The sequence below is a fragment of the Pan troglodytes genome, chromosome X (assembly GCF_028858775.2).
Source record: "Pan troglodytes isolate AG18354 chromosome X, NHGRI_mPanTro3-v2.0_pri, whole genome shotgun sequence".
NCBI lineage: Eukaryota > Metazoa > Chordata > Mammalia > Primates > Hominidae > Pan > Pan troglodytes.
The window spans coordinates 15,364,726-15,391,742 of record NC_072421.2 but is presented as its reverse complement, the minus strand read 5'-3'; the positions used below and the strand labels follow the sequence as shown (position 1 = coordinate 15,391,742).

Below are 27,017 nucleotides of genomic sequence, written 5' to 3'. Positions count from 1 at the left end.
TGCTGTGGGTAGTATGGATACTTTAACAATATTAATTCTTCCAACCCATGAACATGGAATATTTTTCCATTTTTTGGTGTCCTCTTCAATTTATTTCTTCAGTGTTTTATAGTTTTCATTTCTTTGGTTAACTCCTAGGTATTTAATTTTATTTGTAGCTATTGTAAATGGGATTACTTTATTTCTTTTTCAGATTGTTCACTGTTGGCATATAGAAATGCTGCTGATTTTTGTTGATTTTGTATCCCGCCACTTTACTGAATTTGTTTATCACTTCTAGTAGTTTTCTGGTGGAGTCTTTAGGTATTTCCAAATATAAGATCATATCATTAGCAAACAAGGATAATTTGACTTCTTCCTTTCTAATGTGGATGCCCTTTGTTTCTTTATCTTGTCTGATTGCTCTAGCCAGGACTTCCAGTACTATGTTGAATAACAATGGTGAAAGTGGACATCCTTGTCATGTTACACATCTTAGAGGAAAGGCTTTCAGTTTTTCCCCATTCAGTATGATACTAGCTGTGGGTCTGTCAAATATGGCTTTTATTATGTTGAGGTGTGTTCCTTCTATACCCAGTTTTTTAAGGAGTTTTATCACGACAGGATGTTGAATTTTATCAAATGCTTTTTTAGCATCAATTGAAATGATCCTATGGTTTTTATTCTTCATTCTGTTGATATGATGTATCACATTGATTGATCTGCATATGCTGAACTATCCTAGCATCCCAGGGATAAATCCCACTTGGTCATCACGAATGATTTTTTTTAATGTACTGTTGAATTTGGTTTGTTAGTATTTTGTTGAGGATTTTTGCATCAATATTTATTAACAATATTGGCCTGCAGTTTTCTTTCTTGATGTGTCTTTTTCTGGTTTTGGTATCAGGGTGATACTGGCCTTGCAGAATGAGTTTGGAAGTATTCCCTCCTCCTCTCTTTTTTGGAAAAGTTCTAGTAGGATTGATTAGCTCTCCTTTAAATGTTTGGTAGAATTTAGCAGTGAAGTCACTGGGTCTTGGGCTTTCTTTACTAGGAGACTTTTTATTACAGCTTTGATATTGTTACTTTATTGGTCTGTTCAAGTTTTGGATTTCTTCCTGGTTCCATCTTGGTAGGTTGTATGTGTCTAGGAATTTGTTCATTTTTTCCAGATTTTCCTCTTTTTGTTTTTGGCATATGGTTGCTCATAGTAGCCATTAATGATCCTTTGAATTTCTGTACTATCAGTTGTAATGTATCCTTTTTCATTTCAGATTTTATTTATTTGTATGTTGTCTCTTTTTTTTCGTAGACTGGCTAAAGGTTTCTCAATTTTATTTAACTTTTCAAAAAACCAACTTTTTGATGCATTGATCTTTTATTTTGTTTTCTTCATTTGTACAGGCTTTGTTACAGTTAGTATAGTCATGTAACCACAATGTGAGTTGCAGATTAATGTGTTTAAAAAGCAACTCATGATGGGAGTGTGTGTTGATATGGAAAAGCCATAGAATCTAAGCATCATGGAGAGTAGTAGTCCTGCCTAGTCTCCCACATCTACTGAAGACATTGTATGAGTAATAAATAATCTTGTTATGCTGCACCACTGAGAACTTTGGGGTTATAACTGCAGCATATCCTAACTTATCATAATACATCAAAATTAATTAGCAACTCTTCAGGAATCCTTGAACTCCCAAATTTCAGAGATATAGCTTCTGCTTTAGCAATCATGATATATTATCTCTCATACATATTGCTTCACACTGCTTTCTTAAATTCTGTTTCGCATAGAAGTCCAAGAGAAATGTTAGCCTCCATAAAACTCTGGTGACTCTGCAGTAAGTACCACATGTTCTCACATATAGTTGTTGGGGCTGTGTGTGAAATAATTTTTTTTAGGCTTTGGAAATACACTTTATGTCTGAAATGATTTCTGTTGGCATTAAAATATGTCCTGAATTGTGACATCTCAAGCTTGATGACTTTTACCTGCCTATTATATAAATTCTATTATATAAGATATAATGGAAATTTGATTTAGTTTCCTGAATTTCTAGCTTAGAGTTTGTGAAAATTCTAGGACAATGATAATAAACCTCTCCCTTTTCTTCCACACACTTCCCTCTCTCTCTTTCTCCTAGTTTGAATCAAACCATGTCATTATTTATCTGAGCCATTGGAAACAATATACCTTTTTTGTAAATTAAGGATCTGGAAAATAAATTCCAGTTTTTAAATAATCATTAGTCATCTTGTGAAGTTAATTCTTTTCTCAAGTCTGACATGATTTTACCAATACTTTTCAATAAGTATATCCATTTTAATTTATATTTTATGTATTTATCATTGTATATTCACTTTTTCAGAAGTATTTATTTACTTCATAGCAATTCTGTGACTTTCTTATATGGGCTATAACTGGAAATTCCTAATTTTTTAAGCCTTACAGGAATTGAGTCTCCTTTTCCTCTGTTGTTAAATAAACTTCCCTGAGACACAATCCCTCAGGTTGTAGAAAATCTAACACCCTAGCTAACATGTCTGTTTAGCTTTGTGCATCTCACTTTCCTGTGGTCAGTCTACACTGTGGCCTGCTTCCCTGTCACCCCTTAGATGATGGTGGCTACTGTCTTCTCCCTACACCAGCTCTGCTCTTGGTACACCTGCATCACCTCTGACTTGGACACTACTCTGCACAAACGCAAAGTGCCATTGGAACAGATTTTTATAGAAGGTTTAGGAGTAATAAAGAGGCTCACAACTCAGAACAGTGAAGACGAGCCATGTAAAATGGAATCAAAGGCACTCGAGTTCTCTAGAATCTTTTGGCCATCCTCATCCCTGGGAAATTCTCAATGCATGTCTCTCTTCTCAGGCCACAGCATCTCATCACAGTACTGGGCTCTCTTTCATTTTCACACTTGTCTCACTTATCCTCTTCCCTCCTTTCTCAGGATCCTCACTCCCTCTCTATCAAACTTTTCTCACTTCCCTCCTTTGAAACTCATAATTCCCCTTACTCTTACTTGTATGTACTACAATTTGCCTAACCCAGTCTTTAACTCATTCTACTCTGGGTATATACCCTTTGGAAACATGTGTTTTCAGATTAGCGTTTTCTGTAACACAATCACATTGTTAGACATGGGACTCCTACTTACCAATTTTTAGAACAAGGGGGAGCAATATAAAGTATCAAGGCATTCGAGAAGGATAAGAAGGACTAGACATCCTTGTGGGCAGGAGTAGCTTGTGAGTACAGGAATGTTGTTGAGCTGCAGTGAATGGGATTAGAGCAGTCAGAACGGGCCGTGTAATGGAGGATCTTGGTAAGTATCTTGTGGGCAGAAGGAAGTTGTTGAAAGATGGAAGATGCAGAACATCGTGCTCAAAACTGCATTCTGGAAAGATCACTCTAACCACAGTCAGAGGGGCAGAATGGATTCTGGGAGAATAGTTATAAGACTTTTAGTCCAGAAGGAAATACAAAATGCCTGTGCTGAGGCAGAGCTGGGTCATCCCTAATGGGTTTGAGAGTTCTTCAGAAGGTGGGATTGATGGGGATTGGCAGCCAGATGGACCAATAAGTCAGCGAGAGAATGAAGCTGGCTTGAGCAGTTTAGCAGGGGTGATGGTGTGTTCTCCATGATAAGGGAGCAAGGAATCAGGAACAGTTTGTGGTGGAGGTGGAGAGGCCCATGGATTCAGTTATTCCTGTGGTTAGTTTGAGGTGCCAGTGTGACACTATCTTAAATATATTGAGTAGCAAGCTGTGGACCCTCAGACACTGGCACCCACAGCTTTAACACACTTGGTTTTGAATGTTCTTGAGGTTCATGACATCACTAAAGCACAAATATAAATCAAGAGGTAAAATATTGGTGTTTAGGAGTGATCATGTAGCCTATGAGTGAGACTCATGCACCCACTTTTTTGGAGATCAGGAGAAGTCAGGAATGGTGGGCTCAGGGAGAAGTGGTGGTGTCTAGTAGCATGAGAAGGAGGAGATGATAAATGCAATTGAGGCATGTGGAGTTTGAGGTGACAGAGTGACGTACAGGGGACATATCCAAAAGCCACTGAAAAATCAGGACTGGAGCTTGGGTGGTATCAGGACTGGAGGTGTAGATTAGGGAAACATAAGTTTAGTTCATTTGCCAAACTACAGCCTTTGATTTCTTAGTTCTGTTAAGTGGTAGAGCTGAGAAGCAGGCCTTAGCTTATGGAATTTGCTGTATTTGTACAAGGCAGCCTGTGAAAATTGGCAGAGGCAGGTTAGGTCTTTAAGAATCTACGAAGGGATTCAGGTAATAAATTTGGAAGAGGATGAAATATAATCCATATCAGCAGAATTATATCTTTATTATGTCTGTCTGCTGTGGGTAGAAAACAAGCATGGCATTTGAAGATAGAAGATGTACTAAGTTTTCACTTCTGTCACTTTAATTTTCCTCATTTTTTTTAACTTTTTTTATTTTTATTTTTATTTTTTTATTATACTTTAAGTTTTAGGGTACATGTGCACAACGTGCAGGTTAGTTAAATATGTATACATGTGCCGTGTTGGTGTGCTGCACCCAGTAACTCGTCATTTAACATTAGGTATATCTCCAAATGCTATCCCTCCCCGCTCCCCTCACCGCACAACAGGCCCCGTTGTGTGATGTTCCCCTTCCTGTGTCCATGTGTTCTCATTGTTCAATTCCCACCTATGAGTGAGAACATGCGGTGTTTGGTTTTCTGTCCTTGCGATAGTTTGCTGAGAATGATGGTTTCCAGCTTCATCCGTGTCCCTACAAAGGACATGAACTCATCCTTTTTTATGGCTGCATAGTATTCCATGGTGTATATGTGCCACATTTTCTTAATCCAGTCTATCATTGTTGGACATTTGGGTTGGTTCCAAGTCTTTGCTATTGTGAATAGTGCTGCAGTAAACATACGTGTGCATGTGTCTTTATAGCAACATGGTTTATAATCCTTTGGGTATATACCCAGTAATAGAATGGCTGGGTCAAATGGTATTTCTAGTTCTAGATCCCTGAGGAATCGCCACACTGTCTTCCACAATGGTTGAACTAGTTTATGGTTCCACCAACAGTGTAAAAGTGTTCCTATTTCTCCACATCCTCTCCAGCACCTGTTGTTTCCTGACTTTTTAATGATGGCCATTCTAACTGGTGTGAGATGGTATCTCATTGTGGTTTTGATTTGCATTTCTCTGATGACCAGTGATGATGAGCATTTTTTCATGTGTCTTTTGGCTGCATAAATGTCTTCTTTTGAGAAGTGTCTGTTCATATCCTTTGCCCACTTTTTGATGGGGTTGTGTGTTTTTTTCTTGTAAGTTTGTTGGTAATTTTCCTCATTTTAACGTTTCTGATGTCTACGTGATGCTCCTCCCCCAACCAGAAAAAAGAAAGAAAGAAAGAAAAAAGTTGGCAGGAGTTTCTTCTCCTCCTTAATCTCCCTCCCCTTCCACACACAGACATACACACCCAAGGAGCTGTTATTAGGTAATTTCCCTTCAAAAGGCATTTCGAAATGTAATTTCTTCATTGGTGAAGAAACACATGGTGATCATTTAAAAATACTGAGTGGCAAAGGAATTCCTGAGTTTTTTTAAGATAATAGATTAAACTGAAGCCTTATTCTGCAATAGCATTTGCTGATGCCAAGTTTATGGCTGAAATCCAAGTAGCATCTCTGCTTTGCCCCAGCACAGTACATGCCTGTGGCTAATCAACATACAGGTCTTGAAATCCCTGGTTGATCTATACACCTTTTCCCTAGTAATAAAAATCATTCCCTTTGGGAGAACTTGAGCCTGGATTGTTCATAACCAGTTCTTTTTGTGTATACAAACTGGTTGGTTTCTTGGAGTTAGAGACAAATTTGTGAGATCAGGACCACAGTTTGACCTGGATAACTCTTCTCCACCCATGCAAACATCTTGGCTCTCATAATGAAACTTGATTGTCATATACTGGAATGACAAGAATTTGTTCAAGTTTTAGCACTACCTAAGATCTGAAGATACCAGCATTTGTGCTCTAATTTTTTCAGAATGTCTTGTATTCCATGCATATTGACACTTTCTCTGTCTGAAATTCATTTCAAAAGAACATGGTAGAAATCATAGCCTGATGACTTTAAAGGAAAGAATTTATTGACTGAAGGCCTGTGCATTTCTTGGATTGTTTGATTGCACTTCAGCTTACAAAACAAAAGAAAGGGAATGCCAGATCCAAGTGTCCAACATCTTAATTCACCTGGACATCCTATAGGCACATTAATTCAATCTGGGCCAAACTGAACTCATCTGTCCTCATATGTTATTTCTCTTACCATATTCCTGTCCACCACCCATCCAACCACTCAATCAAGAAGCATTGGGGGTTATCCAAGACTTTGGCTTCTTCACCAATTTTCAATTTTTAAAATTTTCATCTCTAAAAATCTCTTATTTTCATTCCTTCCTCTGCTTTCCCAGCACTTTCCTTAGGTCCCCACCATATCTCATCTGATCTGTGGCACTAATAGTGTCCCATTGAATTTTCCTGCCTCCAGTCAGCTTACCACCCCTGCTCCCAGCAATTGACTCAGCTGTCCTTAGAAAATGATCTTTCTATATTGCAAATCTGATTACTTTATTAGAAGTTTAGACCCCTCAGTGGTTTCCCATAACTACAGGATAATGTCTAAACTCTTTAATATAGCTTCCAAGGCTTTCCCTCTGTAATTTGGTCTCTGCCTTCCCTCTTTACCCATGGTCCACCATTCTGCTGTGTGACCCAACATTTCAGCTGCATCATATGATGCCATGCCATCCTATAATACACCAAGTTTTATGGAGTTGGCATTCATTTCATGTACCCTGCATATATATTTTTTTCTCTACCTGAAGTGCCCTTCCTCCCCCTTGTCTGACTGGCAAACTCCTAGTTGTCTTTTAAGAACATCTTGTCCTTGGTAGCAGCCTACCTTGTTTTCCTTAACCCCACCCTCAACACCACTTAAAACATTGCCTCGAATGGTATTATCTGTAATGTTTATCTTCACAATCCATCAGGGAGCATCATAAGGAGCCATGATTCATGTATCTTTAGTATCTAAACTTGCTACAGCAAAGGGAGGAAGATAAATCATGTGACCACAGTCCCAAGGTTTCAAGGAAATCATAAGGCTCTTAAAGGAGACTAAGTCACAGAGCACTTCTTATTGTCCATTTCTCCCATTTGTTTATGTTTTCTCGGGACTGGAGTCTTTGAAATTCATTGTTTCTGGCAGTCCTCAGTCCTCATGGCCTGAGGACATGGTGTTAATAAGAATAAGTAGAAGGGTGGCTACATGAACTGTATAAGGGGCCAGTGGTCATTTTTAAACTGAAGGGAATTTTGAGCTAATGATCATGCCCTAGAGCTATGTTTTTCAAACTTTGAAAAACACGATCCCCAGAAGGATATATGATTTTGTCATGACCCAGTACACACACACACATGCACACACACACGATAAAATCAATAAATGGAAAAAAGTTTATGAAACACTTTACTACATGACACACATTCTGATATTTTCTATTCCATTTAATCTATCCTATTCTATTTTGTTTTTTAAGAAAAATCTGTTTATAACCCATCAAATGATTTCACAACTCACCAATGGGTAATGACCTGTAGTTTGAGGAATCCTGTTGTCTAAGCGGCCTTCCTTTCACTCAGGTGCTTGGTCGTATGTGGCTGAAGATGGGCCACATCCCCAGAGGCCCTAACAAGAAACAACTGTTTGTGGGAGGAAGTGATTAATGGTTGGTGAGATCAGTATCAGCTGATGAATAGAATTCCTTGCATTTTAAAGACCTGAAAGAAGAGTGCAATGTAGCCAAATCCTGACTCTTCCAAGAGCTGAAAAAAGTTGCCTGATTAACAGAACATGAACTCAGAGACTGGAACCATTGATGACCGTTAGGTCCCAGCTACTTAGGTCACAGGGATTTGGAAGCCAATGCCATGGCACCACCATTTGAGAATGCTTCCAGCAGCCACGCCCACAGTCAATCTAATCAATGTGGTGCTTCTGCTTCTGCTTCGGTAATTTCTACTGCTGTGGTCGTTCACTGTGCATATCAAAATGACTGACAATTATCAGCTCAGCATGTAAACAAAGCCCAAGCAGAATTTAAATTACTTACTAATGAGCAGTGGTGTTTGTCAAAAGAACACTGTTGTTTATTTCATTGGATTTCACATACAAAAATATTGTGTTTTTGCAATCATGCCAGAGGGGAAATGAGGAAATTGGAGATCAAGGAAGATGCAAACAGACCAAAATGACAAGTACTATAACTTTCAAAATATCTTAAGCCAAGTTTTAAATGAAATCATGCAATTAAATTATTTAATTAATGTAGTCTAATGTTTATTAAAATGTTTATCTGCTGTTCCCCAAGCAGGTACAGAATACATGTGGGTTCCATACAAGAGGAAACTTCAGCTAGTCAATATGTGTTTTTGATACCTCCTGTATTAGTTTCCTAGGGTTGCTATAACAAAGTACCACAAACTGCGTGGTTTAAAACAATAGAAATTTAGTCTCTCGCATTTCTGGAAGCTAGAAGTCTAAAGTCATGGTACTGGTAAAGCCATTCTCTCTCTCTCTCTCTCTCTGAAAGCTCTAGAGGATTTTTTCTTGTGTCTTCCTAACTTGTGGCAGTTGCTGGCAATTTTTGGCTTTCCTTGGCTTGTAGATGCATCATTCCAATCTCTGCCTCTGTCTTCACATGACATTCTGTGTGTTGCTGTCTTCACATGGCATTCTCCTGTCTGTCCCTCTCAGTTTAACAGTGTTTCTACTGGTCTAAAATTTTCAACAGTTTGTTGGCCTTCCATGAAACTCACAGGGTTCCGAGCCATTAGACATGAGTGTTCTTCATAGATCCTTCCTGGATACCCCTATCAATATCCGTGGCTGCTGCTGAGATGGTTGATTGGATCCATAATCTCTTTACCAAATGGTTATCTAGTCACACCCTTGATGTTCTTTCCAGAGCATACTCTCTCACATTTTGCTGTTATCTGAATAGACTGAGGATTTTCCAGATCATCAAGTTCTGGTTCCTTTTTACATAACAATTCTCTCCTCAATTTATCTCTTTCTTCTAGAGTTTTGCTATAAGCAGCAAGGAGAAACTAGACAACACTTACCATACTTTGCTTGGAAATCTCCTCAGTTAGATATCCAAGTTCATTACTTACAAATTCTATTTCCCAAAAAACACTAGAACACAATTCAGCCACATTCTCTGCCACTTTATAATAAAGATCACCTTTCCTCCAGTGTCCAACAACATTTTCTGTCTGAGGTCTTATCAGAAGTACCTTTAACATTTATATTTCTACTAGTATTCTGTTCATGATGATATATGTATTCTGATTTGATAGAAGCTTTCTCTACTGTGCTCCTCACTTCCCTCTGAACGCTGTCACCTTTAACGTCTATATTACCATCAACCATCTCTTCAAGGCAATCTAGGCTTTTTCTATCAAGCTCTTCAAAATTCTTTCAGCTTCTACTCATTACTCAATTCCAAAGCCACTTCCACATTTTTAGATATTTGTTACAGCAGCACCTCACTTCCCAGTACCAAGATCTGTATCAGTCAGGGTTTGCCAGCGAAACAGAACTAATAGAATACATACAGATCTGTATCTATACCTGTATATCTGTATATCTTAATGATACTGGTGGGCTAGAGGAGGTCCCCAAACACTGGTAGGACCTCAACCCTGGCCAGTGTCTGGGCCCTTGACAACTTTGCGAGAAGGAATTTAAAGATAAGTCAGAAAATAGTGTAAGTGTGGAGATTTTTTGCAAAGCAAAAGTACACACTCAAGAAAGGGGAGTGTGAGTACTCAAGAGAGTGAGTTGCACCAAGTGTTTGGGGTTTCTATCTTTATGGGTTTCTTTAACCACGGGGTGGAATAATCATGAACATTTCTGGAAAAACGTTAAGATTTCTCAGAACTGTGGTGCCACCCATTTTTGCACCAAATATGAGTGTTCCTGGAACAGTCATGGTGCTGGCAGGTATGTGGTTTAGTATGTTAATGAGCATATAATGAGGTTCTGGGTGAAACCTAGGTCAATTCTAGTGCCATATTCAGTCCAGTCAGTCCAGCCAGCATGGTCCACATCCTGTTTTTTAGGATCTTATTGGCCCTTAGCTTATGCAGCAATTTCACCAGTTTCCTTTTTGTCATGTGAAACTGCTGCCTGGAATTTTCTATTCTCTTAATCATATCTACAAAATACCTTTACATCAGTATCTAAATTGGTGTTTGATTAAATAACTGGTTACTATAGCCTAGCCAAGTTGACAAGAAAACCCTAACTGTCACACTCCCAAAGTCAGACTTGATCACGTTCTGTCATGAATTATCAAGCATCTGATCCTTTATAGGCTCAAAATAGTCATGATTTATGCTTTTATTTATAAGTTTTTGACTTCATACTTAGCCAGAAGTCTCTTGTATTTGTTTTATTTTATATCTTTGTTTTAGACTACATATGATTTTGAAAATGCAGTGTATTAAATACTCTCCTTTTGGGTATCATACCTCTCTGTAAAACATATTGCTTATTTCTTTGTGTTAAGAAAAGCATTTTGAAGGCTGGGCACGGTGGCTCACGCCTGTAATCCCAGCACTTTGGGAGGCCGAGGCGGGTGGATCACGATGTCAGGAGATCGAGATCATCCTGGCTAACACGGTGAAACCCCGTCTCTACTAAAAATACAAAAAAATTAGCCAGGTGTGGTGGCAGGTGCCTGTAGTCCCAGCTACTTGGGAGGCTGAGGCAAGAGAATGGCGTGAACCTGGGAGGCGGAGCTTGCAGTGAGCCAAGATCGCGCCACCAAGATCACGCCACCGCATTCCAGCCTGAGCAACAGAGTGAGTCTCTGTCTCAAAACAAAAAAACAAAAACAAAAAAGCAAAAACAAAACAGGAAAGAAAAGCATTTTGAATTTTATAAAGTTCTTTAATGATACTGAGTTTTTTATCATAGGAAGTTTTCACACCCGCTTGCATGATATGGTATAACATTAAGGCTGACAAATTGCCCATCACAGGGCTGTGTGCTTGCTTGCTAAGGTCTTAGAGTTATAAGAGACACAAGAGTGGATGCATATGATAGAGGAAACACTTGGCTACCCATTAGAATCACCTAGGGAGCTTTTACTCGTTGCATACCAAGTCAAAAAGGCTAGGGGTGGTAGCCAGTATAAGTATTTTTTTAAAGCTCCCGAGATGTGGTTTTAAAATATATCCACAAATTCTTTGATATTCCTTTCTTCAAGAAGCAAAACTTAACTCCCCCCTCCTTGAGAGTGGGTTAGATTTAATGACTTATTTCTTTCTCTCTCTCTCTTTTTTTTTTTTTAAATGGAATCTCACTCTGTTACCCAGGCTGGAGTACAGGGGTGGGGTCTTGGCTCACTGCAACCTCCTCCTCCCAGGTTCAAGCAATTCTCCTGTCTCAGCTTCCCGAGTAGCTGGGACCACAGGTGCACACCACCACACCTGGCTAATTTTTATATTTTTAGTAGAGATGGGGTTTCGTCATGTTGGCCAGGCTGGTCTCGAACTCCTGACATCAGGTGATCCACCCACTTCAGCCTCCCAAAGTGCTGGGATTACAGGCGTGAGCCATGTGCTCAGCCTAGTGACTTGTTTCTAACATGAGAATATGGTAGTGACTGTGTGTGATTTCCAAAACTTGGTTGCAAAACATATTGAGACTTCTATTTGGTTTTCTTTTTTAGATCACATGTTTTGGGGAAAGCTAGCCAACCTGCCATGAGGACACTCAAGCAGCCCTAGGAAGAGTCCTACCTTGCAAAGATCTGAGGCCTCCTGCTAACAGCCAGCAAGGAATTGAGGTCTTTGTGATGGTTAATTTTATGTGTCAACTTGACTAGGCCAGATATTTGGTCATACATTATTCTCTGTGTGTATGTGAGAGTATTTTCAGATGAGATTAACATTTGAATCAGTAGGCTGAGTAAAGCAGATTGCCCTCCTAATGTGGGTGGGCCTCATCTGATTGATTGAAGACCTAAACAGAATAAAAAGGCTGAGTAAGATGGAACTACTTCTGCCTGACTACTTGAAGTGAAACATTGGTCTTTTCCGGCCTTAGAACTCCAACTGCCAGCTTTTGGACTGGAATCAACACCACCAGCTCTCCTGGTTCTCAGGTCTTCAGACTTGGACTGGAACTATATCATTGGCTCTCCTGGATCTCCAGCTTGCTGACTGCAGATCTTGGGACTACTCAGCTTCGATAATCATGTAAATGAGCCAGTTCCTTATAATAAATCTCTCTCTCTCTGTATATATGTGTGTGTGTGTGTGTGTGTGTGTGTGTATATATAGACGTGTGTGTGTGTGTGTGTATATATATATGCACTTAGAATTGCCTTTCCAGCAATATATATAATATATATAATATGTAAAATATATAATATATTATATAATATGTAAAATATATAATATATTATATAATATATAACATATAATTTATTATATATGTTATATATATAATCTATTATATATGTTATATATATAGAATCAATAGGAAAAAATATATAAAACCAACCAATAGGATATATGTATATCCTATGTGTGTGTGTGTGTGTGTGTGTGTGTGTGTGTATACATACACATATATCCTATTGGTTCTGTTTTTCTGGAGAACTCTGACTAATACAGGTTTCTACCAACAGCCACGTTGGAAACCCCAGTCAAGCCTTCAGATGACTAAAGCCTGAACTGACATCTTGATTGCCAATGTGCAAGAGATGCTGAGCCAGAACTCCCAGCTAAGCTGCTTCTAAATTCCTGACCCACAGAAAGTATGTGAGACAGTAAGTGCTCATTGTTTTAAGCTACCAAGTTTTGTGGCAATTGGTTACACAGCCATAGGTTACTACAACCATAGGTGATTCCAACATGTAGCCAAGCTTAAGGACCATGGCCTTAGTCTTCTGTCAATAAAAATCATGAAATATCTGCCTTTTAGGCACTCAAAGGGATCTTAACCACTTATTTGTATTATAAGGCACCTATCAAATGTCTAGCTGAAGCAACAGATCTGTAGTGCTACCTCTTTTTTACTCCTTAATATTTTCCAGTTTCATACTCATGTCCCATCAAACCCTCTATCAGCAAGCTGTATGGCTGGATCATATTGCATTGATGTCTCTTTCTTCTGTGCACTCAGAATTGCCTTTCCAGCTCCGGTAATTCTGTTCTGTTGTGTTTATGGTGTAGACATCTTTGTGTTTGGGACATAATATTGTTCTAAATATCTCTGCTTGTTTGAAACTTTCCCCTTGATTTTCAGAAGAAAATTTCACAGGAAAAATAATAGAAGTCATTAAACAGAAATTCTCTCAATTGTCTTGTCATCCAATTGCATTTGCATGCAATCTTTCTTCTCCTCTAGCTGTTACATTTGAAGAGTCATGTCCCCTTTTCATAGGTGAATCTTTTCACCTGTGCTGTGCATCACACCCTCTCTCCTCAAGGGCTGGTCTGCATCTTCACCCTTTTCCTCTCTTCTGGCTGCTTCTCATTAAAACTACTCATGATTTAAGACCATTAAAGACTGGCTTCTCTCTGCAGCTAAACTGTAGTCTTCTAGAAGGCAAGGGCAGTGTATTGTCAATGAAAGTGCATTAAATATATGAGTGAATGCATTAATTTTGAAAACATTGCAACATTTAATGGAATATAGAGTTACTCTTTGCTAGTGTCTACCCCAAAATTTGTATTTTGTTTTGTTGAAATGAAAAACTAAGATGAAAATTAAAGCCTTTCCTCCAGAGATGTAGTAGAAGGATCAAACAAATGTACTAGATTTAAAAGAGAGATGTATCTGACTGGTGGTCAGCTACCAATTTGGCTACCTAATGACCACTTGACAGCCTTTAAAGCATTGTGTTGAAATTGAAAAGCTGGCAATCCAGGACACCCTTTCTCTTATTGCTGCCTAAGTGTTCTTGACTTCTCAATTCTCTTTATTCTGTAGAGTCAAAAAGGCATGTTCACTCAAAGAGCCTAATGAAATGTTTTCTGGGAAGCCAAGTAACAGCTATTGTCAGGTGAAAGAATCACTATAGCAGAGTGGCTATGGTCCTTCTCAGTCGCACCTTTTATTACCTTCCCCTTTTGGAATATAAACTACAAACAAGCTACATTGGATTTTTCCATCACACCCAATATTGTGCCTATTCTCTCCCCACTCTACAGACTTTTTCTGGATGAGCCCACCTACTGCAATGACTGTGTGACTTAGAAAAGATCAGCAAGACACAGAGGGAAAAGCATAGGCTTCACATTTAGTGAGAGTTAGTTGAATCCTGGCTCTGCAGCTTACTAGCTATGTGGCTTCTGGAAAGTTACTTAATCTCCCAGAATCTCTCAGGGTCTTCATCAGTAAAAATAATGTGCAGCTCAGAGTTGCCATGGACATTAAATGAAATAATTTTGAAAAACATTTATTATGTTGGCAGTTTAATTGTCTTCCATATTCATGATGACTTCCAAAATATATGTAGCTCCAATTTTCCCTTTACATTCAAACCCGTGATTCCAACTGCATATCTCAAAGGCATCTCATTTTCAACATAGTGACTCAACTCATTATTTTACCTTTCATCCTTTCCCCTCTGGTGTTCTATAGTTTAATAGCAACATCACAGCCACCCAACATAAAAACTTCTGCATCATCTTCCATCTTTCATCATTCTTTCCTTCAGTCTTCATCCCCAGGATCTGTCAGTTAACAAACTCTGTTGATTCTGCCTCTAAGATACGTTAAAAATCAAAGCTCTCCTCCTCCCCACATCTACTGCCTTGGCTGGGGCTGTCTTTGACTCTTCAACCTGGACCATTACCTAGCTGTATGTAAAAGTATGTAAGTATCTGCTTACATACAAGACACATTTGTAACAGTGTCCTAGAGCCTACAAAAAACAAACAAACAAACAAAAAACCAGACAAACAAACAAATAAGAGCAAATTTAGCAGGGCATATGAAATCTTCCATGTTCTGGCCTAAACTCAGGTTGTAACCTCATTACCCATAAATAACTGCTGTCCTCTCATCTCCTGCCCTTCCATACTTCCCATTCCATCTCCTTCTTCAACCCAAATATTGTTTCTTCCATGCCCCTTCTGACTCCTGACTCACTGAAATACAAGTTACCACCTCTTCCTCTATAATTGCAAAGCATATTTTATATAGCACTACTTTAAAAAAGAAAAATCACACTCCACTTTGCCTGGCTTCTGTGTTCAACTCAAGATGGGAGTTTCATCCTTGTCCTCTCTCTACGTGTGTTAACTCAGTATTTGATTTCTGTTTAGTGAATGAACAGCTTAAGACATTACAGAGTTAGAGATTAATTGAATTTCTTGCTCACTGACACAGAAAATATTGCTATTGGATTTTGAAAATTTGATCTTTTTTTTGTAACAGCTTTATTGAGATATAATTCACATACCATACAATTCACCCATTTAGAGTATACAATTCTATGGTTTTAAGTATATTCACAGAGTTGTGCAACCATTACTACAACCAATTTTAGAATATTTTCATTGCCCCTAAAGAAACCCTATACCCTTTAGCTTATACTGCTAAGCAGCTGCCAATCTACTACACATTTGCTAACTCTAGACATTTCATATTAATGGAACCATACAATGTCTGGTCTTTTATAATTGGCTTCTTTCACTTAGCATAATGTTTTCAATGTTCATTCATGTTACAGCATGTGGCAATACTTCATCCCTTTTTATGGCTCAATATATTATGGGTTTTTAATCTAACTTTAAAGACTTAAATTTTTTACATATCAGTGAGAAATTTTACATGTTAAGAAACATACATTGATTTATTTCCTTCAAAAAATTCAATTGCTTGGCTTATTGAAATAAAGATAAATTCCATTAGGTAAATATGGAAGATGAATTGATTAAGTCACAACCCACTAAAACACCAATGAAACTTGTAATTGAATAATTCATTTGGAAATGTAGAATTAGCTACAAATTCCTCTAATTTTATTTTATGTTATATTTGGCCTGGGATAGTAAAAAACTATAAATTGAAAACATGATAAGGAGAATATATAAAGAAATAAGTCAGATATCATCATAAAATCTCCTCTAAAGAATGATGGTAACTTCTCTACCGTGAAATACAACTAATGCCTTCGGTTGCCTTCTACTTTGGAAATTTTGTGAAGGGGAAGAAAAAAATTGTCTTACAATGTATTTTAGAATGTATTTCTATATACATGAGAAAGTGTGTTAGAAAAAGGCAACTCTTTACATTTCTTCTCCTACAATATAAATATGGCACATTTTCTTTTTAAATTTACAGTATTATAAGTGAAAATATTATTTAAGACAAAATATCTAGGTTACTTCCAACCTACTTTTTGTGTTTTTAATTCTTGACTACTTTTAAAATAAGACAATATATTGAATTTTTGAATTGAATATATTGATTTTTTTTAATGGTGCATTGATTTTGAAACACTGCCTCTGCTTCCACTTGGCCAGCAGGGTTTAACATCTATATTCATACCAGGAAATTGCTTCACTTCGAGGAGGGACAGCTCAGCCAGGTGGGGAGGGAAAGTCAGGTTCTAACCAAAGTAGGGCATGAGAAAGGCGTCAATGGAGAGCCTTGCTCTTTTTTCAGATCAAATTTATTCAGCATCTTGAAAAAAATCCTCTCATTAATTTGTGCACATATCTCTTTTGAGATTGATGTTTTTGGAAGGAAAGTACAAAATGACAGTGTCTGAGAGGAGTGCTCTTAGCAAGATATTCCTGACCCAGTTAAAGAATCTTAAATTTCAGGCAAAAACTAATGCACCCGATGTTCTTGGCAGTTCTATCATACATTTTTAGTGAATTCATTATAATTTTTAAAGCTTTTCCAATGTAAAAGATTATGAATATAAATGTAAGATTTTTAGGTATGACACAGTTGTCATCCATCTTTTTGTTTTTGTCATTCTCACCCTAAAAGAAATGGAGGCTGTTCTGGAGATCAAGCTGTTAAAATGTCCCCCTTTCAAATGTGTTAACAAATGTAATTGCTTCATATAAAAAAGGACGTGGGATCTTAATGGCTGCCTTGGGAAGAAAAGGTATATTAACAACTGAGAGAAGAATAGGAGGGTTTATCATTGCTTCAAATATAATGAACATATAGAACAAACCCTATGACAGTGTAGGTTATAGTTCTAGCCATTGCATTTGTATTCCATTTGCATTCCCTTTCTTTAGGGAGAACTGAGAAACAAGAGGCTAATCTGTCACCTCAGTATGTCCACAGTCTATGAGCTCTGTAGCAGATGTCTTTAGTGCTTGTGTCAGTGTCACCTCCCTTGCCTGCCTGTAATATCAGCCATAGCTGTGTTGCTCAGTTCTTCCCATGCTCAGATTTCACACAGCAGTGTCTGTATTCGTTTGCTAGAGCTGTTGTTACAAAGAACCACAAACCGAGTGACTTACTCAACAGCAATTTATCATCACCAGTCTGGAAGCTGGACATCCAAGATCAAGGTGTCAGCAGCCTGCACTCCCTCCAGAGGTGCTAGGGAAGGGTCTGTTTTAGTCCTCTCTCCCAATTTCTAGTTCCTTGGGTTGCGGCAGCATAACTCCAATCTTCACATGATGTTCTCCTTGTGTACATGCGTGCATCCAAATTTTCCTCTTTTATAAGGACACCAGTCATATTACATTAGGACCAACCATAATGACCTCATTTTTAACTTGATTACTTCTGTAAAGACTCTGTTTTCAAATATGGTCACATTCTGAGATAGGATTAGGTTTCAACATATGAAGTTTGAGGAGACATACTTCAACACATAACAGTGTCATACCTTAAATTCACGCCTTGCTTTTTTTTTTCTCATGATCTTCTCAAAGCTAAAGCTGTGGGGACCAGTTGGCCTTAGAAAGTGAGGTTGTTGGCATTTTGGGGGATAAACCTCAATTAATCAGGGATGGGATCCAGTGGAGAATGTACTAGCCTCTTCTCCTTTGGTTGGGCAATTCTAGGAGGTATTCTGTCTTTTCTCAGAAGTCCTCGTGCGACTGAGTCCTAATTGCTACAACCCCCACCCCACTAACCATCCCAATTTTGGCTTTCTCCTCTATCTCACTGGTCCTTTTCTCTTAGTACAACTTCTTGGGATCCCTACTCAATCAAATGACCAACACTCTTGTGGGATTATTTCCTTGTTTCAGACTCTGCTTTTGCAACACGCTAAACAGTCTGCCTTTGTTTTTCAGCAGGAAAACTAAGTGATCCTCCCTCCATAAGGTTGCATCTCAATTCAGTAGGACAACTATGTGATCGCCCATAAGGCTGCATCTCAACATGATAGTAGTACCTGAAGTTATGATATGAAATATGAGAAAGTATATTTTTCTAGTCTCCATAAATTTAACCTGTCTTGCTAGCATGATTATAGTAGACATATAAAAAATATAACTATCACTGAAAATGCTGTTGACATTCTACTCCCATATTGGCAGGTGAGAAAACTGAAGCTCAGAGAGTATAAATTGATATTACAAGAAGTTAAACACAGAGATGTGGCTAGAACCTAGATTCTCTGATCTCTAAATTAGCATTTTTCCCACCACACACTTAATTCCTGTTGCCAGGAATATTTCATTAGTTAACAATGAAATATTTGTTGTTCCTTTCAGAGGGTGTTTTACAAGCTTTTAAGGTAATGGAATATAAATTTCTTAAGGACAGGGAAGATTCCCGTTTATATTTGTGACAAATGGGGTTATGTCTTTCATAGAATGAGTCCTAAATAGATACAATGTTAGCTCCATAATGGCAGGGATTTTGGTCTGCTGTATTCACTGGTATATCCCAAGAACCTAGAATAGTACCTGCCACATAGCAGACATTCAGTAAGCATTTGTTGAGTGAACAGAGGAATGCATACATTCTTATAAGAAATAATTGTTTCTGTCTCCTATTCCATCTATTAGATTGTCACTTAATATGCATTAATAATAGCACAATTCTACCTGTCAAAGAATGTTTTAGATTGTTTACATATATTCTTGATCTAATCTAATCCTCATGATATCCCTACAATGTAAGGAAACTGAGGCTTAGAGGAATTTAGTAACTATTCCAGTATCACAAGACTAATGATTGACCCTACCATGTCTTCACCATGTTGCCTCTGATTAGCATGACATAAATAACTGCAGTGTCATTGCTACAGAAAATGGCACAAGGAACTCTAATCATCACTCATATAATAAGCAGTCATCTTGCAAACATCATAAACTGAAAGGTGAAGGACTTAATCCAAGCCATTTCCAAACACTGAGTGTGAGGGAGCATGACGACTCATCATAAAAGCAGAAAGACAACCCTTATTCCTCCCTGCTGGGTTGTCTGTTGGGAGTCAATTTTATTAAACTGAAATTGCTTTCATTGTTATAATTCTTATATTATTAAGTGTCATTAATTGTTGGCTTTTCTTAATTTATTATTATTTTTATTATTTTTTGTAGAGGGAGGTCTTGCTATGTTGCCAGGCTGGTCTTAAACTCCTAGTCTTAAGCAGTCCTCCTGCCTTGGCCCCTCAAAGTGCTGGGATTACAGGTGTGAGCCACCGTACCGGCCTAATTGTTGGCTTTCTTTGTCCAATTTATTCTTTCTGAGAAAATAACATTCTACTGAATAATGGCAGGCAAATAAAATCTCTTCCTTGTGAAAGCATGGGGTCCCTTTCACAACCTGAGACAATATACCCCAGCAGTTAAGTCAAGGGCACTAGAGTTCACTGTTTGGCTTTGACAAGTTCCTTACCCACTCTAATTTTCAGGTTTTACATCAGTAAGATGGGATAAGAAAAAGTACTGAGCTTATAGTGTTGTGGTATTAAATAAAATAATGAAATCAAAGTGTTTTACATAGGATAGGACCTGACTCTAAATGTACATACTGAAATAAATATTGCCACCATCACTACCATCATCATATTGAAGAAAAGTTCTTTTTTAATCACATGATACTGTTATTTGTTTGAAGAAAGATCACCTTTGCTGGGGTAGGGATGGTTTCCCTGGGTCTGCAGATACAACATAGAAGGTGAAAATTTCCAAGATGATCTGAGTTCCTTCTTATGTGATTTAGGGCCACTCTGTTCCCTACAGCTGTGCTTTCTAATATGGTAGCCACTGGCCACATGTGGCTCTTGAGCCCTTCAAATGTGGCTAATGCAACTGAGGAACTAAATTTTTTGTTTTATTCAATTTCCATGTGTTTAAATTGAAAGTCAAATAGCTACTTGTGGCTAGTGGCAACCAGAATGGACAGCACTGTGCTTTATCATGGTGAGGCTGGGATTTTGCAAACCTTTGCCAGCTGATGCCGTGTTAGGCTCTGCCTATAGGGAACACTAGAGAGAGATGTCAAGGTTAGAAGGAGGAGAAGGGACCTGCTCCTTTCTGTCCAACTCTGGTCCCATCAGTCAGTATCAGGACAGCAATGGTTCTTCACCCTGATAGTTGCAGTGGGTTCCAGTATTGCTACATTCCCAGAACTAGCATTGTTGTATCCCTCAGAGATACCAGGACCAGGCTGGGCAGTGCCCCTACCTTGGATGTCTGAGTCCGTATTCCACAGGGCTCCTCTAAACCTTTAGATTCCAATAACCTTAACCTCTTATGTAGTAGTGGGTAACTGCGTCAGTTTCTCTTGTTTTTCTTTTCAGTTCTCTGGCAACAAACAGTTCAATTCTCTGCATTAAATCCTTTCCATTAAAATACTTCATATAGTGTCTGCTTTCCAGCCTGGTCACAATACAGGCTTCCTGGAATCTCAGTCCCTCTCGGGCACATTTCCACAGCTGCCTGAGTAGAATGCAGCTCCAGCCCCGGGACTTGTCTTAGCACTTTCCTCTGACACAGTCTAGCCAGATTTCTCCTTTTCTTTTTGCTAATTTTTAACTGCAGCTTTTACCTAAAAAGGTTGAAGTTTTATCTAGTCATACCTTTCTTAACAAGTCTGTTTCTATTACTTTTCTCACTGGATCTCAGTTTTATAATCATATATATATATATATATTCTATTTTTAAAAATTAGAGTTATTTATTATTATTACTATTTTTGTCTTGTCTTCTGGTTTTCTCCTTAGTTCCCTTGTTTAAGTCACGTCTGTTTCATTGTTCCTTTCTGTTATTTATACTAGGTTCATAAAAAACTAACAAATTAACTTTTTTATTTTTAATTTATAGATTTAGGTTTGCCTTTATTTATTTATTTAAATTGACAAATAATAATTGTAAATATTTAGGGGGGACAATGTGATGTTTTGATCTATTTATACGTTATAGAAAGATTAAATCAAGCTAATTAACATATCCAACACTTTACCTACTCATTTTTTGTGGTGAAAACATTTAAAGTCTTCTTTTCTAGTAATTTTGAAATATACAATACATTAATTCTGGTCATCATATTGTGCAATAGATCACTAAATCGTATTCCTTCTAACTGAAAATTGGAACCCTTTGACCCTTTTTCCACACCCCCACCCTCATGTTTCCCCTTTTTCCACACCCCCACCCTCATCCCCTGGCAACTACCATTCTACTCTGTATGAGTTCGACTTAAGATTCCATGTATAAGTGAGATCATGTAGTAGTTGTCTTTCTGTGCCTGGCTTATTTCACTTATATGTGCTTTTTTTTCTTTGTTCTTTTTGTTTCATATATGTTTTAAATGACTTTTCATAAGGATGGCAAGAATTGAATGAATCCCAAGGGGCATTGATAACAGACTTTAATCAATGAGGAAAATGGAAATTTTCCTCCCTCTCACTTCTTCATGTCTATTTCTCTGGCTCCCCCTCAGCAACCCCCTACCCTAAGTGAGGCTTGTTCTCTAAAGAAATTCACCATGTAGTGACTGAGGCCATATAAAAATTAACTTTTCTAAGAGTCATGGTCTTCATTTTGCCTTTGACCCATTTTCTTCACTGGAAACTTTTTGCATTCTGACATTTCACTTCGTTTGACTCACTGAGCTCTAAATCCATGGTCTATGAAATATATTATTATTGGATTATAGACAGATTCTTCTGGTGTTATGTCATAAACCTGGAGACATTGGTACTACGGAGGTGGCAGCCAGAGCAAGGCTGATACCATAGTGTTCTCAGGTGGTATTGAACTTCTCAACATTAATGGAGGCCTGATAGAGATGATTTTGCTACCTCTTGGACAATTTTACCCCAATCTGCTTCTTGCCTACTAATTATGAGGCTCCTTCTCCTCACTTTCTTATTGTAGACATGGAAAATTTTCTTTTAAGTGCACTTTTCCTCAGCTTCCTTCCCTTGTCATGCAGGCCAAAGAGACACTGAAAGGATAGCATTAGCACAAATAGAGGGTTAAAAATGTTTTATTTCCTTTTGGGGCATTCATTCATATGTCAGGTTCCATTCTTGGCAAGCAATGATAAAGAGAAGTGTCAGACCCCCACCACTTTTAGATAATGGGTCCACTATGCCACAGTCCTCATCTAGGGGTCAGGAAGAGTCCTCTCAGCATATTTACGGTGCTGAGACAAAGCTTTTTTCAACTTTTAACCATTGCCCTTATAATAGATGATGCTGTGAATCATCCAGGTTTTCATTTAGGACTGAAGCGCCTATGTCCCCTCCTCCCCCATCTGCTGGGTGCTGCTGGCTGACAGCTCTCAGCAGAGTTCCTCTTTGGGAATTCCCTTTGGCTGAAGAGAGCTACCTGCCTGGTGCATCACACCTGATTTCCCCAGAGAAAGCCACAGCCTTTGACTAGTTGATGTAGGAGTATAAAGGCCCAGCTCCCTTGCTTCAAGGCAGGACAACTGAAAGGACCATCTGAGCTCCAGAGTGCTCCACCTGGGCTCAGCTGAGGCCATGGTGGTGAAGACATTGCAGTTAACTTCTCTCTGCAGTTAACTTCTCTCTCTGCTCAACTGTTTACTCAGACTTTTCTAGGCATTCCCAAGGGCACTCCTGTAGCCATGAGGTTTGGTACCCGGAGTGGTCTGAGAAAGCACACTCTAAAATGGAATCACCCACCAGCTTGCCAGCAATCAGGACCCCATCACTTGGGGGAGGTAAAGGTCAGACAGCATCTGGCATACTGTAGTCCTGTGATTGTTAGAACTGTGATGGGAAGCTTTCATCTCCTGCAGCCAGATAAACGAGGGTCCCATCACAATATAAGCCTGCCAGGGAAGTGCTGGCCTCCCAAGAGAAAGGGGGACTATACCCCAAAGTTGCTGCCAGATCTGGTCAACATATGCTGCTGTTGGGAACCAGAGGAGGATTGTGCTACTGGATTTTGAGGACACTGGATCAAGGAAAGAGCAAAAGTTGGATCAAAGGGAGTGTATTGACTTAGGTGCATCCTCCTCTGATGCAGGATTTAACACTCGGTAAGAATGCAAGGAGAGTATGCTGATACACAATTAGGTTGGCTCATGGAAGCTTGGAGAAAGCAGTTACCTGCACCAAGTCAAGTAAAAATGGCAGAATTGCCATAGCAGGTGGTGTAAGAAGAGGTCAGAAAGCTCAAAGAAATGGGCACTCTAGCATGGATATATTGTAAGGCTAGAAAACCCAGTGTTAATTATATTCCTAATCCCAAGAACCTGTGCATATGTTACCTTACCCGGCAAAAGGGACTTTCTAGATGTGATTAACAATCTGGAGATGGAAAGGTTTTCCTGGATTATCTAGGTGGGCCCACTGTTGTCACAAGATTCTTTTTATTCTTATTCTAAGTTCTGGGGTACATATGCAGGATGCACAGGTTTGTTACATAGGTAAACGTGTGCCATGGTGGTGTGCTGCACTTTCAACCCATCACCTAGGTATTAAACCCAGCATGCATGAGCTATTCTTCCTAATGCTCTCCTTATCCTTTGCCCCACCCCACAGTGGGCCCCAGTGTGTGTTGTTCCCCTCCCTGTGTCCATGTGTTCTCATTGTTAAGCGCCCACTTATAAGTGAGAACATGCGCTGTTTGGTTTTCTGTTCCTGTGTTAATTTGCTAAGGATAAGTGACTTCCAGCTCCATTCATGTCCCTGCAAAGGACATGATCTTGTTTCTTTATATGGCTGCATAGTATTCCATGGTATATATGTACCACATTTTCTTTATCCAGTCTATCATTGATGGCATTTGGGTTGCTTCCATGTCTTTGCTATTGTGAATAGTGCTGCAGTGAACATATGCGTGCATGTGTCTTTATGGTAGAATGATTTATATACCTTTGGGTACATACCCAGTAATGGGATTTCTGGGTCAAATGGTATTTCTGGTTCTAAATCTTTGAGTAATCACCACACCATTTTCCACAATGGTTGAACTAATTTACATTCTCACCAACAGTGTAAAAGTGTTCCTATTTCTCTGCAACCTCGCCAGCACAAAGATCTTACTAAGAAGGAGGCAGGAAATTCAGAGAAGAAGATGAGAGGACAGAAGCAGAGGGTGGGGTGATATGATTGCTGGTTTTGGAGATGGGAGAAGGGAAGGAGTCATGAGCTGAGGAATCCAGGTGGCCTCTGGAAGCTGGAAAAGGCAAGGGAATGAATTATCCTCTAGGACCTCCAGAAAGGAATGCAGCTCTGCTCTGCCCTGCCAACACCTTGACTGTAGCCCAGTGAGACCTGTGTCAGACTTCTGACCTCCAGAAATGTAGGAGAATACATTTGATATATTTTTTTCTTTTTTGAGACAGAGTTTCGCTCTTGTTGCCCAGGCTGGAGGGCAATGGCGCCATCTCTGCTCACCGCAACCTCCGCCTTCCAGGTTCAAGCGATTCTCCTGTCTCAGCCTCCCAAGTAACTGAGACTACAGGCGCCCACCACCATGCCCAGCTAATTTTTGTATTTTTAGTAGAGATGGGGTTTCACCATGTTGGCCAGGCTGGTCTCGAGCTCCTGACCTCAGGTGATCCGCCTGCCTCGGCCTCCCAAAGTGCTGGGATTACAGGCATGAGCCACCGCGCCTGGCCTTGCATTGTTTTAAAAAGCCACTGAGTTTGTAGTAATTTGTTGCAGCAACAATGGGAAACGAATAATTAATACAGACATGTATTGCTAACAAGGCACATTTGCATTCCTTGGCATTTATAGCTGTTGCATTCAAGGTAATGGGGCAAGCATCCAAACACTCCTGTCTTTTGTTGTAGTCAGGCTTGAGCCTTTTCATATTGAAATATGTGTTGTTTTATTGTGAATTCCATTCTTTTTATATATTCTTACCTTTTGGGTTCAACATCCTTAAGATCTGTTCCCAGAAATATCCCCAATTTTCTATCTTAAAGCCTCCATTGTATAAGCCTTCTCTTCCCTAGTTTGATTCCACACTCAAACCCTTTCCAGGCATGCTAGAATCTGATTATGGTTATTGACTGAGCGACAATAACTGGTGGGGTACAAATTACTTTGTTCTGCAAGGCAGCATAATCAGGCCAGGAAGTAACAGTTTCTTTAAGCAAGGATGGGAGAACTGCTCTGCAGGCCCAGAAGGCTGTGGGAAGTGCTTCATTGGGAGGTTGGGGATTTAGGGGACTCCTCAGAGTGTTTCAGATATTTCCATTTAAACTGCTGGGATTGTACTCTTTCCAGGTCACTGCCTTTGCTCACATCAAAGACCTAGCAGGGCTATGAATTCAACTGATACTGTGATTCAGCAAGCAAACTTGGATTCGATCAGATTCAAAGTCTGAGTTAGATTTTTGGATATTTCATTCTTTTTGCTATAAGGGATAAAATATTTTTTAAAGCATGGTTATAGAAAATCTTTGATTTTAATCTGTGCCTTGAGGTGAAAATTTAGATATATGAGGTTTTTGTTCTCCAGGCTTTAGGTTTCACACTGCCAATCAGGAGCAGCCATCCAACTTAATCAGCTGTTTCAGCCCTGCCTAATTTGAACTGCTGGGTTCCTGTATCAGATTATGGACATAAGGTTCGGTGCATTTTCCTTCCTTGCTACTCAGAATATGGCCTGCAAACCAGCAGCATGGTCATCCCCTTAGGAGACTGTTAGAAATGCAGCATCTCAGGCTCCATTCTAGACCTGCTAGAATAAGAATCTGCATTTTAAGAAGACCCCCCGACTAATCAAGAACCCAAGGTGGTCTGTATGCACATTAATGTCTGAGAAGCATGTGCCATACTATCTTGGCCAGATAAATATGGCTGGATTCTGAGTCTAGCTTCTTACCATCTCCTGGCTCTGCCTTCTTCCCTGTGGCTTTCAATTTGAGCTTCAGGTGCTGGCTCTAGCCTTAATATACCTCATATCCTCTCGGATTTAGGCCTAGGAAGAAAGGACACTCTCCTGTCTCCAAGAAGCCCTAGAAAAAGACTAATCACCTCTTAATAGTTCTGACTGGGTCACAAATTATTCCTGAACCAATCACTGTGGCCAGAAAAGTAAGATACACTGACAATGGTCAGAGTCTCGTGTTAAAATGAGGGGTGAGGTCTAGTCAGAAACATCTGCTGAACATTGTCCACTATTAGTTGATACGAAGTCCTAAGAGGATACCTAAGGGCTTGATGAGTTTCATTTTACCAGAAAGGTAAATAAATCCCGCAGACAAAACAACAGATATTGACTCTGCCTCCCTTTGGGTTTTTGTGCTAGCTCCCACTGAGAGTGAGTTCTCTTTCCTAGTGGGCTCTGCCCCATCTTTGAATGTCCCCCTGTCCAACTTGATTACAAACAGTGATATTTCTCCTTATTTTCTTCTGAGTGATGGATTAAGACCTCAGGCTAAGAGTCTATCTTAATGCCCTTTCTTCCAGAAAGGGTTGTTAGGACTCATCCTTTGTTGCATGAACAGTGCCCTCTTCACTGCTGGTGACCTTATCTAAAAAGCTACAG

The 27,017-nt window shown here is 39.1% G+C and overlaps 1 protein-coding gene across 2 annotated transcripts in view; it reads left to right on the top strand.

The window, feature by feature from the left end:
- FANCB (FA complementation group B) overlaps nucleotides 1-27,017 on the top strand; it is a 172,067-nt gene that overhangs the window by 73,955 nt on the left and 71,095 nt on the right. Inside the window, exons 11-13 of one of the 2 annotated variants that reach the window (XM_063804383.1) lie at nucleotides 11,810-11,926; nucleotides 12,187-12,338; nucleotides 12,773-12,913. Coding sequence is in view for 1 of the 2 variants with exons in the window: in XM_054676918.2 (XP_054532893.1) it covers nucleotides 11,810-11,833 (24 nt within the window). In the remaining variant the exon portion in view is untranslated. Of the gene's footprint in view, nucleotides 1-11,809; nucleotides 11,927-12,186; nucleotides 12,339-12,772; nucleotides 13,074-27,017 lie in introns of those variants that run through there. The other variant, XM_054676918.2, reaches the window with a different exon arrangement.